The sequence below is a fragment of the Eretmochelys imbricata genome, chromosome 1 (genome assembly GCF_965152235.1).
Source record: "Eretmochelys imbricata isolate rEreImb1 chromosome 1, rEreImb1.hap1, whole genome shotgun sequence".
Taxonomy (NCBI): Eukaryota; Metazoa; Chordata; order Testudines; family Cheloniidae; genus Eretmochelys; species Eretmochelys imbricata.
Genome location: NC_135572.1, coordinates 208,381,352 through 208,396,344, shown reverse-complemented (window position 1 = coordinate 208,396,344; position 14,993 = coordinate 208,381,352). Strand labels below are relative to the sequence as shown.

Below are 14,993 nucleotides of genomic sequence, written 5' to 3'. Positions count from 1 at the left end.
AAAAGCCTCCATTCTGTACCACAAATTGCATGGATAGTCAGCCTTCTGACCATCGCTTAGTTCACATTCTGAAACCTCTGAGGTTTTGTTGTGTTGTGTTTTTTTTCCTTACTTGGGGATGAACACAAAGCATATTGGGCTAATGGCGATGCCTGCTGACCAGAAGGTTGTGGTAGGTGGTTAATTCCATAGTTTGTGCTAATTAATGGTTTAGTTTGTGAACACTGAATAGGTTGTCATTTCCTGCAACAGTAAGACAGCACTCAGATATCCTGCTGATAAGAACAGTATGAACGATTAGATTTAGGGTTTACAGCAGACCTGGTCAATGTGTGGCCTATGAGTGCCCTGTCTTTAATATGAAGATGTGCTCAGAGCAGACTGTGTCCCAGTATGCATTGTCCCATCTTGATCCCATCAGCATTCCAGTCAGATTAATTTGCAGCATTGCATGTTTGGAACTGTAGTCCTTGTGTCCCTGACATCTATGTTAAAAATAAAACTGGCTGACTCATCTGGTCATTTTATGATAGGTGGGGCTGATAGTGCTGCCTCCTCTTAAGGTTGCCTGATACTTCCCTTTTAAAAAACCCTGTTTTTCAGTTGCTTATAACTTTGCCAAACTTAAATCATTTGGGATGAAATTTTCCATGCCCCGTATCTGCCTCATGATTTGTTGTGTTTTTTGTTTGGTTGGTTTTGGGTTGTTGTTGGGTTTTTTTTGTTTTGTTTGTTGAAAATTTCACCCAAAATGGTTCAACTGTTTGAGAATGAGGTTTGAAAAATCCATTGTTTTGCCCATATTTAAAACTTCTAGTTACCTTTTCTTTTAAAAGTTCTGAAAACTTTATGCTTTGGAGCAGGGATTGAAATTGAGCAGGGAGGTGTCCTTTGTGTAAGGGATGTGCCTTTGCTGTCCCTGTGAAAATTTGGCCACATAGGCCTTTGGAAAAGTACAGTTCACATGCTCAGTAGAGACTTGTTAGATTTTTAGCAGATAAATTCCCTAAAGTGTCTGTCCACACTGGGCATGCTCCCTGCAGTTGTAGCTCTGGGCTACAGCAGGCCATTCTTATTCCAGGCATCTGAACAGAGTGCCACGATTCTGTGTCCTGTGCTTTCAATGAGCCTTGCTGAGCCTAAGCCACATGGAGGAAGAGGCTGCCTGAATCAAATGCAGGGGGAACCAGAGCTAGACTGGTGGGAGTAGATAGGGACAAGAAGCCTAAGTGCAGGGAGGTGGAGACTGGGACTGGCAGCCTGGAAGAGAAGCAGAAAAGGAGAAGCAGTGACTGACTGGGCAAGGAGACAGACTGGGCCTGAGAACTAGTGAGGCAGAGGAAGGAGGTGAGTGCAAAGGGAAGACAGATCTGATGATGATCCGTGGTACAGAGGGAAAACTGGGATTGGCTGGGCAAAGAGACAAGGCCAAGGAATTGGGGGTGCGGGAGAGGGATGCTGAGATTGGATGAGGAGTCTGGGCATGGTGGATTGGGGCTGGGAGCCACAGTGGGTGGTGGGTTGAGTGGAGGCCAGAGTTGTGGGGATAAAATGGATGAGGTGCTTTTTGGGTGGGGGAGCTGGGAATGATGGGGCAAAGGAAACAGAGGACAAGTTGAGGGGTTGGCGACACTGGGACTGAAATGTAGAGTCCAGAGGGGTGAAACTAAGACTTGCTGGGGCAAGGAGACTGGAACTGACATGAATAGCCTGAGGTGAAGAAAACAGGACTGGGATGAAGAACCAGGGGGTGGTAAAGAGACAGGACTGAGATAAATTGGAGGGAATAGGGCAAAAGGGGTCACGCTTCATGTAAACAGGCAAAAGGGTCTGTGACCATGCAGGGTTCTCAACCTTTTTCTTTCTGAGGCCCCAGCCAACATGGTATAAAAATTTCCTGGCCCAGCTGTGCCACAACAACTGGCCGGTGTTAGCGGGTAGCAAGCAGGGCAGTTGTCTGGGGCCCCATGCCACAAAGGGCACCGCAAAGCTAAGTTGCTCAGGATTTGGCTTTAGCCCTGGGTGGTGGGGCTCGGGGCCCTGGGCTGCAGCCCCACACAGTGGGGCTTTGCCTTTCTGCCCTGGGTACTAGCAAACCTAATGCTAGCCATGCTTGGCAGACCCCCTGAAACCTGCTCGTGTCCTCCCAGGGGGCCACAGACCCCTGGTTGAGAACCACTGTATTAGAGCACACTTCCTGCCCAAGCCTGTAGTGGAATGCAAGATCTCTGAATCCCACTATTACTCTATCATCTGTGAACTCTCCGGGCAAAGTGCCTCATTCCCCTTCTAGTGCTCGTCCTACTATTGCTATGAGTTGTTCTGTTAGATCAAGTGGCAGAACTCTGAGCAGTGCATGTAAAGGGTGCAACCTGCTGATGAACCATGTCATTGTCAGTATGGTTCCACAAGATGGAATTCAATTTTTTCATATTGCTTTTTTAAAAAACTAGAAAATTGCAGGTTTCAGAGTAGCAGCCACGTTAGTCTGTATCTGCAAAAAGAACAGAGTACTTGTGGCACCTTAGAGACTAACAAATTTATCACAACATAAGCTTTCGTGGGCTACAGTCCACTTCATCGGATGCGTAGAATGGAACATATAGTAAAAAGATAGAGAGAGATACATCCACACACAGAGAGAGAGAGAGAGAGAGAGAGAAGGTGGAAGTTGCCATACAAACTGTAAGAGGCTAATTAATTACGATGCGCTATTATCAGCAAGAGAAAAACTTTTGTAGTGATAATCAAGATGGACCATTTACATGCACACAAAAAACTATTAAAAGACTATTATTAAGGTTGCTAATTCAAGTACTTAAAAGTTAAGAAATCCCAGAATTAAGATTGCGTGTGCAACCTTAATTCAGCCTCCTGTGCATATGCATTATGATGCCATCTTTAATTACATGATCACATACTATTTTTTCACACAGGACCCCTGCCTCAATCACTGCACAGGATGGACCTGCTGTAGGGATGAATCAGGGTTGTGTAGTAAAGAAGACTGTTTGTAGAACTTCTGCCGTGAGGTAGTAGCACCAGGACGGGTGGGTGTAGATCCACCCCCTCAGCTAAGGGGGTGGAACCATTTAGTCCAGGCTACTAGTGATTTATGAGGACAACGAAAAAGAAAAACCGGATTGGGAAAGAGGTCAAAAATCCAGGGGGGACACCGAACAGAGAGTCCTAGACAGCACCCACTGCTCCTCAAAGGCATGTAAGGAGTCAATGGACACCGCCCAGAGAAACTCTGCTCAGAGGCATGACCGGATAAAGGAACAGAAATAGACCCCACTGCCGCAGAGCGCTCCCTCCCGTTCAGCTTCCTTCTCCTGGATAGATGGCTGGCCATCTTGGCCAGCACCAGGAGAAGATTGACAAGGCGGTCTCATGACTTTGTAGCACAGTGTGGTAAACTGTTGTCAAGGAAGTGAATGTTGTGGTGGCCTGTAGTCCTCTTTCCCTTTCAGACCTATCAGAATTCACGTGTAGAACAAAAAAAAAAAAATCTAGAGGTTCCAAGTGGAAATAGCCATGCACAGATCTTGCTTGTGAAGTAAATAAAAAGCCTGCCCAAGTCTTTAGGTTTCTTGTCAGAGACTGCAGCAGAGTTCTGAAATAGCTACAAGCAGGAAGAACATATTGGGGATTAGCATGCAGAGAAAAATGCCAAGTGTCCTCCCTTGCTTCAAATTCCAGAATGCAGTTCTGCTACTTTAGGGGCCTTTCAGCCAGAGGAAATATAGGGAAGTAAAATGGAATTAAACAAAGATGGAATTTGACCAAGCTAGTATTCTAAGGCAGGGTTTCTCAACAATTGGATCACAAACCCCGAAGGGAGGGGGCACAAAAGACAATCCAGGGCCCTAAGGCAGCGAAATTTTTGTTACAATCTAAAACAAAGAAAATCTCACTCCCTTACCTATAAAGATCAAATTATTCTCAGTCAACCTCTCAAATCAGACACACAGTAATAATAATTGTGAAGTGCTTTGAGATCTGCAGGTGAAAAGCGCCATATAAAGAGTTAGTTGATATTATTATATAGACTTATTGTTACATTTACTAGAGAATACCAATGACAAGACAGGAGTGACAATTTTTTTGCTTTGGTCACCAGCCAGACATCATAGAGAAACATTGCTGCAAGGAAAAAATGTTGTGGGCTCTTTAATGATAATCAGAGCCTCAGTTTTGCAGGACATGCAAAAGACAATACCTCCAGCAGCACCGTCCCCACCCACAGCATCGTGCAGAGGTTTTCAGTCTGTACTGACTTGGAGGGAAAATGCCCCCCCGTTGAATTACCAGCCCAGCACCACTTCTTACATGAGTAAAGTTGAGCAGAGGTAAGGAGAACAGGGAGAAAACAATGGAGAAGAGCCAGGGCTGAATTTTCTGGAGGCTTCAGATCTGGTGTCCCAAGAATTCTGGAGATTCTGTTCTCATTGATATGTTAAAGGAATGCTAATCGTTTTATTGTCAATAGCTTTACCAATTTTCCCTTTACGTTCTCTTATGCTGGACGTCCAAGAAACCCCAGCCTTCAGGCCCTTCATCCCAGCAACCTGCCATGCACCTGAAGTATCTGGATAAAGTTCTCTCTGGAGCCTGCAAATGCCATTGCTCCAAGCAGAAGGTGTCATTAGAATGACACTGCTCTTTCACTGGCCTTAATAATATCTTCTGGGCTTCTTGTCTTTGACTTAAATGTTTTTTGGGGGGGTGGTTTCTTCAGACTGTAATCTGTTTTCATGTCTCTCCATTGTCTTCTGCCTAATCTCCTTATCCTTCCCCAATTTTACCCCTGCAAGGAGAGCATTTGTTTACAAGAGAGAGCTCATGGGGCCTGCTGCTGGCTATTGAAGGAGAATGTATCTCCTTATGGAGTGTGAGATGAGATGCACAATAGGAAGTAGCCAGTAGGAGATTGCTTGACTCACATGGTCTTTGCAGTCTCTGAGCCAGGAGAGTCCCATAAGATCTAAATTGCTTAGTTGCCTTCTGAAGTGCATGTTTCTCTCTGCTTTGCTTTTCAGTGTTCCTGGGGTAGGACACTGTATTTCTCAAGCTCAAGAACAGGAGCTCTTTGCTTGTAAGCTTTCCCCCATCCCATCCCCCAGTGCCCTCCTCTTACACATCTCTGCATTGTATTTCAGTTCTTAAATCTGTAATGTAAATAATCAATGTTATTGCTGTACTGAATTCTGGCATACTTGATGGCTGCCATCTGTTGTATTTCTGTACACTATTTCTAGGCCTGCTGGGCTCTAGAGGTTTTTATCATGCGTCTTGGCGGACCAGAGCTGTGCTTGTTTTGTAGGGGCCATGAACATAGTTTATTCTGCCAACCAACATTCTTTGTTTCATTTGAGAAGAGAAGAGAAACATCCGATGAAGTGAGCTGTAGCTCACGAAAGCTCATGCTCAAATAAATTGGTTAGTCTCTAAGGTGCCACAAGTCCTCCTTTTCTTTTTGCGAATACAGACTAACTCGGCTGTTACTCTGAAACCTGTTTTAAATTATGTGCATTGCAAGGCTAGTGGCTTTTTATAGAACATGTTGCTCTAAACTAAGTTTGCAGATGTGAGAGCACAGCAGTGATCCCCAAAACAGAGGGTAATTAAAGCAGTGTGTGATTGGCTAATGCTGAGTAATCCATTGTACACAAAAAGGCAGCTAGACTAATCCTGTTTTCTTTATTCCTGCTCCGATGTGAGCATTCAATGGTCTGCTCAAGAGTCTGGTGCTGCGGGAAGGTGACTGCACTGGAGAGAGAGAAGTCCTCTATTTATCCCCCCAAAATACTATATTCTTGGATATTATTTTATAGCTACCATTGCATTCAGTGTAATCAATTATGCTTCTGCATATTGACTGTCTGAACTTAACTTCATTGTTTCGATGCTCCATCCTCTCCTGTTGTCAGGGAGTGAAAATTACCATGGTGCAAGATTTGAAATCTGCTTTGTTCAGACCAGTGACGACAACACTTGGTTAGAGTGAGGGATCGAGTGCCAGTTTTCGGGTCAGAGGTCTCTCACCATCAGAACTAATAGCAAATCTGAATGTCAGTGGGAAAACTGGTCACCTCCGCTTTCTACTAGTGTATACGCTCTGATTCTAGCCTTGGTGCATCATAAAATATCAGTCTTAAAACACAGCTCATTCCAATTGCTTCTCCCTCCCCCTACATGCACGCACACACTCAACCTCCCAATCTGGTTGTACTTTTTAAGAATGAGGACACTGTACTTTTCAAGGACGCTATTTGCTTCCCTCAGCTCAAATGTTGAGCTTCAACTAAAGATGATCTGTTTGGGACGGACATTTACATACGAAATATCTTTTTATTTTTAATCCACCATTCTGTCAGATTTTTTCCGTTCCGTAAATTGCAGCAGCACTATACGAACTCACTCGTGCCACACCTCTGTGTTTCTGTTGACATGCTTGATGCCAGTGCAGGAAACTAAAAGGAAACTCTGCTATAGTTCAAGAAACAAAATGTGAAAGGAAAACCATTTTCAGGCTTCTCTCTCTACTCCCCCTCTTCTCCAACACAACTGAAAACAATCCAGGGCCTGCCGTTCGTTTGTTTGCGTTAGCAACTTCCAACTCTCATTAGAAGTTGCTCTCTTCTCTCAATGCAAAGCTTTCAATTGCTGCCAAATTTCAGTTCTGTTCAATGTGCCTTCACGTGATTTCCCCTGCTAGATCGAACAAACTGCATTTGCCACATTGGTGATCCTGACTTATATATTCTAAAGGTAGTTACTACGTGGGTTTTGTAGTCCAAAGGGAATTATGCTTTGTATTCAGTACATAGCTGAACAAATGGAATGGCTGAGATATTGCAAGGTGAGGGACGAAATGGCCCCCGGACTACAAGTTTGAGACAGGGTAAAAAATTCCCCAGAACAAATTACTGTATTCAGTAGTGTACATACACACAGATCTGTCTCCTCCAGTCAGCAGGGCCTGGACTTACTCTGTGTTGGGAGAATGGGATGTGCTGTGGTGTCTGAATGGGAAGATTGGTTGAAGCCAGTTTTACATTGTGCTCTAAAAGTGTGGTTTGAAATCATCCTCTTCTCCTCCCAGAAATAATTTCAATACATGTAGAGCAGTTGCCCACACTAATAGGCCTTAACAAACAACACCTGGCTGGTAATTCCCTATCTGATTTACATGTGGGAAGACAAAGCTGAGTTACCTGCTCTACATTGTGTCCTGTTATAAAAAGATCTGAAGGAGACTCAAGGTTAGGACCTAAAATTAAGACTAGGGTTTTGGGCAACAGTTGTAAGTCGGTTCTGATGCCATTTGAGCATCAGTGTATAGGAGAGAGGAAAACAAATACCCAGAACAGAGAGGATGTGTCTATCAGTATCTATCTATTGGGACAACTGAAGGTCACTTTTTTTTCTAAATTGCCCTAGAAAAAATGGTGCTAACAGGCATTAAAACCAAGGCAAGGAAAGAGATTGATCTGACTAATCTGGAAGTGAGGAAACTAATTGTAATGTGCAGAGTTTTGGAAATAGCAGAATGGGAAGGAGTAAATAGACACCAATGCCATGCAGCAATATGGGGGTGTAGAATTAAGAAAAATGTCAGTCTGGAGTTTGAAAGCACTACTCTGTAGTGCAAGTAACAGCTTGCTAGACTAGCAATTGAAGTGGACTATGCTTTATTGTTGTGTGCTCGCACTTACAATGCTGAAGCTTGATTGGTTTATACGAGTACAAAATAATATGTTGAACTTGAAGACTCAGAAATGGCATCAGTTTAATTCTTTTCTTTTCTATGTTTAGGTCTCAACATGGTTTTTCACAACCTTTACCGTCTCAGGGCTAAAGGACAAAATCCACTATGTGGAAAACCTTCAGCAATTGTTCACAGCCATACCCCCAGAACAGATTGACTTCCCCCCTTTTGTCCTTGAATACGATGCCAGGGTAAGTGGCTTCAGGTGATAAGCATCTGTTTATGCTCCCAAGCACAGTTGTTGAATGTCTTACAGCTTTGTGAAGCAGACTGGAACAAGTCATCTTCACCCCTTTTAAAAGGAAGTCTAGATGGATTGCTGGGGAGACTAACAGCTCTTTTTGGACTTCATAGAAACAGTCAGTTGTCCCATATTAGTCTTTTCTACATCAATCTCTGAGGAGAGGGTTTGGCCCAGAAGCAGCCCTTTATTCCAGTAGAGGCTTCTCTTACATTTTTTGTGTGTAACTTAGGGACACCACTCTTTGCCTAGCCGAGGACCACACCAAGTTTGTATTAAATGAAGACGATTGTAACCAACCTAATCAGTAACCAAATGGAGATGCAGCATGCAGTACTCCACATTGATCTGAGCAGCCTGGATTGCAGACCTGTAGTCCTCATGGGCCCACACCTCCATAATGAAGATTAGGGTCACTATGGTCTGCTTTTCTTGGGGAAGAGCACTCTCTTTGATGAAGCAGATTGTGTCCATTAACTTGGATGCAGAGGTATGGCTGGTCTGCCTCTTCTTGAATCCTAGGTGCCCTACAGGTGCAGATCTTAGAAGTATTCACGTCTCTTATTCTCTCTGCTTGCTTCTCTCCCTCACCTTGCTTATCTCCTGACAGTCTCCCTAAGCTTTCAGTTTTCCATAGCTTATCGAATAGCCGTATGGTGCTATTAACAGTTTCCTGTAATATTCTGAGAAGTTAACTAACCTAAAACCTGACGCACAGAGGATTGTTGCTGTCTGCCATCCCGCTGCTTTGTGTTGTCTTGTATTGTTTCATGGCCTTCAAATTTTGTTTCCTCTTCCCAGCCCCAAATTAACACACACATTAGGGAAAGGGAGTGGAGAGGAGGAACTGCTCTTGGCTGTCTTAGTCCTTTCTTCCTCCTGGACTTCTCCCCAAAGTGCAGGACAAATGTGACTCGGTGTCATTTTGACCCACCTTTGCCCTCACTTTAAATACAGGGGAACAGACATTGCATGTGTCTGTAGGCAGTATGCCATCTTGAGGGGTTTACTGACCACATTACATGCTGGCATTTGCAGTCTTGATAGGCCACGGCTTTGGATTTAGGCTAAAGCAGCTGTGATCTATGTTCAAATCAGGACCAAGCAATTTTCAGGCTCCCAGCAAGTTGCCATTGCATTTCTCAGGTAGGTGAAGTTTGGATGGTACTGTACTAGGATATGAGGGGGTGGTCAAGAATGTTTATTTAATTATGCCTCCTTTTCATCCCTCAGTTGCATGCACTTGAGAGTTGGGAGACACATTTAGTTAACTTCTCATTTCTTTATCACAGGAAAATGGGCCTTACTATTCTTACCCCTCATCCCCTGACCTGTGATCTACGGCTCTGCAATACTGCTGGTTTCCCATGGATCCTATGACCTGATGCCTGCTGATCCCATGTGCATTTGTCCATGTACAGAATTCAGAGAAAGGGTTTTGCCCCCAGCTCTCTGGTATTTTTTTACTGATGAGATATTTTCAAGCACACAAGCAATCTGAGAACTTTATGCCACTGTGAATTGTACTGCTATTTCAGATCTATTTATCCAAAGGAAAAGTTGATTTCAGGATCACTTGGTGAATTTTATTTTCTTCTTTTGGAAGGTATTGAGTTTTATGCTTGAATTGACTTTTTTGCTCTCCCAGAAGACCATCAGAGATACTTTAATCATGTTTTTACTTAATATTGCCTGGTTCCAGCTCCATTTATAATACTCTGTTTTACAAATGATATACAGTACCAGCCTGACACTGTTGCTCATCTTATGGTCTGTGCTTCAGTTCCAATTATTTTCCCCTTCTATTAGTGCTGATTGTTCTAGTGATGACCCTGCAACAGTAGCTGGAATCAGGAATATCACAACCACGGAGTGAGCAAAGCACTACGCCAAGTGAACTCTGTGGCAGTGTTTAGTACCATAAATGCTATAATCCCTGTCTGTTTTCCCTGGAAGATGTGATAAGTTGAGATGTTGTTGCTCTCCCATTAAGAATAAAATTGAAAAATGTGTCTGAATCTCTCCTGTAATTCTAGGTATTTGTGGTCTCATATCTTTCAAATAGACAGATGCATAAATGTTGTAAATGAATGCCATCTGCTTGACATTGCAGCCAGCACCCTAATTACTCTTGTATGTATTAAAAGATTCAGTGATGTAGCTTCTATTTTCTTGAAAATAATCAGGCTCTGGGAAAAGACTCACACTTTGAGAGGGAGTGTAAACAGGGACACTATCAACTAGCTCTGACAGCTCTGTCAAGTAAAGCTTTAAACGTTGACTTCCCAGGGGTGTAAGATTGGAGGTCCAGCGTAGCCCACATAATCCATGAAACATTTTCAAAAGTGGGGGGAGGATGCGATCTCATTAAATACATTTGAGATAACACCTTCCAAATCACTGTACACCATGACAGAGTCCCTGCTGGACATAGTTTGTGCACAAAAATTTGTTTCGGGAGGCGGTGTGGTTCTCTATTGCCTTTAAAGTACCTTCCTTGCACCAGTGAATAGAGGAAAGAAACCTAATTGTAACTGTTCCCAGGCCAAAACCATTTTGTATATTAAAAAGCGATTCTTCTTCCTGTCTTTTTGGACCCTCTCTCCTTTCAAGAAAACACAGGTATTGTGGTGGGCTTTGATCACCTGGTGAAGTGTATGAGGTGGTTAGCTATTTATACTGCGTTCTAAAATTCCCCTGCACATTGAGTACATGTGAAACTGTCACTACTGAGCTAATGCAAGAGGTAGACTGCAGTCACCCTCGTTAGAGAGGGTAGATGAAGTGGATAGGGCTGTGGTAATTATCAATTTTGACATGTTTCTTTTGGACCCTTTAGTCTCTGTGGCTGTACATCACGATTGCCTTACAATCTTCAGTTTGTCACTCCTACAAATTAGGATCACAGCCTTTAAGTTCCTCCAGTGGTACATTCTACTTGTGCCTCAGAGATGGACTTCCAGAGTGAGGGGGGGGGGGAAGAGGGGAGATCTTAGGCTGCTCTTCCCTCCCTTCCCTGAAAATTCACCACCAGACATACACCAAGCATGGAAAATTTTAGTCTGTGCGATGGATATTTTACAGATCTAGCGCATGTGAAAAATGGGGTTTTTATAGAGGAACCTACTTGGGAACGTGAATGCCTTGCTTGGAATCAGAATGAGCTCTGTAATAATATATAGCACTTAGATGGTGCTTTCCAAACATTAAGGCCTGGTTCCACAAAGGGACTTAACCATTGCAATGCTGAACAGTGTGGCACCTAGCTTTTAGGATCCTAAAAAATGACAAGAACACCACTACAATCCATAAAGTCTGAGTTACGTGCCTAGGCTCTAGTACAATGAGTGGGAAGAGATAGGCAGCTTACAATGTGATCTACAGAAGCCAGCATGCTAGGCAGAGTGCTCCATAAACTAACTAATGGGAGATGCTGACAACAGGGCTGTGTGCTAAGCCCCATTCCCCTCTTGGAAATTGGCACCTAAGTCCAGGCTCCAGGGAGGCACCTGTCTCTACTTAGCAATCCATGAACGGAACCTGCTGCCTGCAGTCAGGCAGCTTGGAAACCTAATTCATTTCTTGTGGGAATGAATTAGGTGCCTGCCTTGCTCCATGCAAATCAGCTAGAGGAGGAGATGGAAGTAACGGTGGTGGTGACCCCCTTTATGACGTCTAGTCCAATGGTGGTTATTGAATTATTTATCCACAGTGGAGCAGTCACTAGGAGAGACTGAGGGAGCCCTACATCAGACTATCCCATAGCTCAGTGGTTAGAGCATGCACCTGAGAGGGAGGATTTGAACAGGGATCTCCCGTATTCTCCTCTAGCAGAGGGGGGAGTTGAACCTGGGTCTCCCATATCCCATGTGAAGCTTCTAACCGCTGAGCTAAAAGTTACAAAATGGGCTTCTGCTAATGCCACCACCACATTTTGAATGGGACCTAATCCAGCGGGCAGCCTTTGCGTATGCCTACCCCATCAGGTCCCACCTGCGCCTCAGGTGGCTGATCTCCTCTCTTCCCCTGGTTTGTGAATTGTTCCGGGGCTTAGGCAGGAAACAGGTGCCCAACACCTATCTTTTTCGCTCTCCTTTGCAGCATGGGTCACTTGCAGGTTTAAACTAGTGTAAATAGTGAATTCTCTGTAACTTGAAGTCTTTAAATCATAATTTGAGGGCTTCAGTAACTCAGCCAGAGGCTCCGGGTCTATTGCAGGAGTGGTGGGTGAGGCTCTGTGGCCTCAGTGTGGCAATCAGAGTAGATGATCATGATGGTCCCTTCTGGCCTTAGAATCTATGAATCTGAGACACCTAGTGAGGCAGCAGTGCACACCCCCAAAGGCAGAAACTTAGGGTACGTCTTCACTACCCACCGTCCGGGCAGTGATCAATCCAGTGGGGATCGATTTATCGTGTCTAGTCTAGACATGATAAATCAACCCCTGAGTGCTCTCCAATCGACTCCTGTACTCCAGCACTGCAAGAGGTGCAGGCAAAGTCGAAGGGGGAGCAGCAGCAATCGACTCACCGCGGTGAAGACCCCACGGTAAGTCGATCTAAGTACGTCGACTTCAGCTATGTTATTCATGTAGCTGAAGTTGCGTAACTTAGATCGATCCCCCACCACCTCCCCACCCAGTGTAGACTAGGGCTTAGGCCTGGTCTATATTTAAAATGTAAGTCAACGTGGCATAACCCCAAGCACCACAGCTACCCTAACCTCTCCAGTGTAGATGCAGCTAGGTCGAGGGAAGAGGGCTTCTTGGGGCAACAGAAAAAACGCTTCCATTGTTATTATTTATACTATGGGGTTATGCTAGTAAAGCTACGATGCTATAGCTATAAGAACAGGAGGACTTGTGGCACCTTAGAGACTAACCAATTTATTTGAGCATAAGCTTTCGTGAGCTACAGCTCACTTATGCTCAAATAAATTGGTTAGTCTCTAAGGTGCCACAAGTACTCCTTTTCTTTTTGCGAATACAGACTAACACGGCTGTTACTCTGAAACCTGATGCTATAGCTATGCCATTCTAGTCCCTTTAATGTAGATATGGCCTTAGGTGTTTGTGGACTTACTTAGATCCACTTAGGCACCTGAGTGAGTTCAGGCACCTGCAGGGTTTGGCAGGAGTTTTGTGGATCACAATGGAGCCCAAACTGGGACTTTGGGTGCCTGAACCAGTGACTTAAATGCCTAAGTGTGGAGTTTAGGCACTTAAGTATCTTTGGGGCTCTGGGCCTAAGTACTTAATTCTCATACATGCATATGCCCATTAAGGTAGGTAAATGCTGTTATCCCCAGTTAACAAATGGGAATCTGAGACTGCAAGATGTGAAATGATTTAGGCAGACACAGCGAAGTCAAGATCAGAATTCAGGCGTCCCCAGGTATCCTTTTGATGCAAGGACTGTGGCTTACCTTCAGGGGTGAGAGTAGGGCCAGAAAGGGCGGGGCCTCAGGCGGAAGGGGAGAGGCTGGAGGGGTCCGCCTCCCCCAGCCAACCCATCCATGCTGCCTGGCCAGGCAGCAGCCAGGAGCCCCAGGCCCTTTTAAATTGCCAGCCCCGAGGCAGCTGCCCTTTTGCCTCCCCTGTCGGCGGCCCTGGCTGCTGACAGGGGAAGGGGCAGCAGCATTAGAGGGCTGCCAATGGGGCAGGGACATTACAGCGCTTTAACGTGGGCTGCATACATACAGGCCGGTACCGGCTCACTTTCACCCCTGCTTACCTTCCACTCGTAGAGGTGTAACTAGGCTGCTGGTGCTCAATGAGAGAGCATGCGGTTGATGCTGCCCTGAGTCTCTTCCCTTGCTGTGTCCCTTTGGCCCATAGGCGGAGTTTATATCGTCCTCAGCATTTCAATACTTGTCAGTAACTGACAAAGATGTTCATTATCTGGGGATTGTTAGCACCACTTAATATGCAATTTCTGACTGGTATTTCAGTAATACTTAGTGTGCCTCAGGGCCTCTGCTTTTCCAGTGGCAAAACTGCTAAAATCCAGAAACTCTAGTGCAACAAAACTCTGGGAGTTAAGAAATGTCTTGCTGCCTGAGATATCCTTCCCTTGCAGCCCACTGAGCGATGCTTTTTTTATTCACTTTTCAATGATTGTGAAAAGCAGCAGTACTCTGGTACACCTCAGCCACGATTGCCTGTGTGCACCCCATTCTTTGCCCCAGCTGGTTTACAGCTGCCCTCACACAGCAGCTGTTTATAACAAGCAATGAATTTTCAGGGTCTCTAACAATTTGTGTATTTTTCCATCCCAGTTAACCATCTGCTGTTTTTCACACCCATATCTCTTTCAGGAGGGCTGTAACTCATCTCTGCTTAACAGGCAGATTTAAGGTAATTCATTCACATAAAGTGTTGTGAAAACAGAACTTTTTTCTGCTTCAGCAACTTAAAAACTCTTCCTATCCTCTTGGCTCACAGATGGCTTGGAGAGGTAAGGTAGGTGAGGTAGTATGTTTTATTGGACCAACTTCTGCTTGGAGTCATGCAGTCCTGTTCTGAAGGCTGCTGTATCTGCATGTTTCTCTAAAATTCTAGTTCAGTCAACTAAAAAATGACCCGACTCCACCAAACTCAAATCTGCCCCTGTAGCACTTGCTAACCAGAAAGAAGATCTTGGTAATATGCACCTCTTTGTGCATTTGTCCCTTGAAATACTTCATGTTTTAAAAAAAAAAAAGTTTACTTGAGTCCTACCACCTTGTGTACTCCAGGTCAAGTGGGATCTAAATAGCACAGCACAAACATAGAGTCATAGAATATTAGGGTTAGAAGAGACCTCAGGAGGTCATCTAGTCCAACCCCCTGCTCAAAGCAGGACCAACCCCAACTAAATCATCCCAGCCAGGGCTTTGTCAAGCCGGGCCGTAAAAACCTCTAACAACAGAGATTCCACCACCTCCCTAGGTAATCCACTCCAGTGCTTCACCACCCTCCTAGTGAAATATTTCAGAGTA

General features: G+C 44.6%; 1 protein-coding gene across 3 annotated transcripts in view; it reads left to right on the top strand.

The window, feature by feature from the left end:
* GDAP2 (ganglioside induced differentiation associated protein 2) overlaps nucleotides 1-10,033 on the top strand; it is a 43,744-nt gene extending 33,711 nt beyond the window's left edge. For all 3 annotated transcript variants that reach the window (XM_077823202.1, XM_077823183.1, XM_077823192.1), the window contains 2 exons: nucleotides 7,822-7,965; nucleotides 9,308-10,033. In XM_077823202.1, the coding sequence (XP_077679328.1) occupies nucleotides 7,822-7,965; nucleotides 9,308-9,352 (189 nt within the window). In that variant the 3' untranslated portion in view covers nucleotides 9,353-10,033. The remainder of the gene's footprint in view (nucleotides 1-7,821; nucleotides 7,966-9,307) is intronic.
* Nucleotides 10,034-14,993: the final 4,960 nt, after the last annotated feature.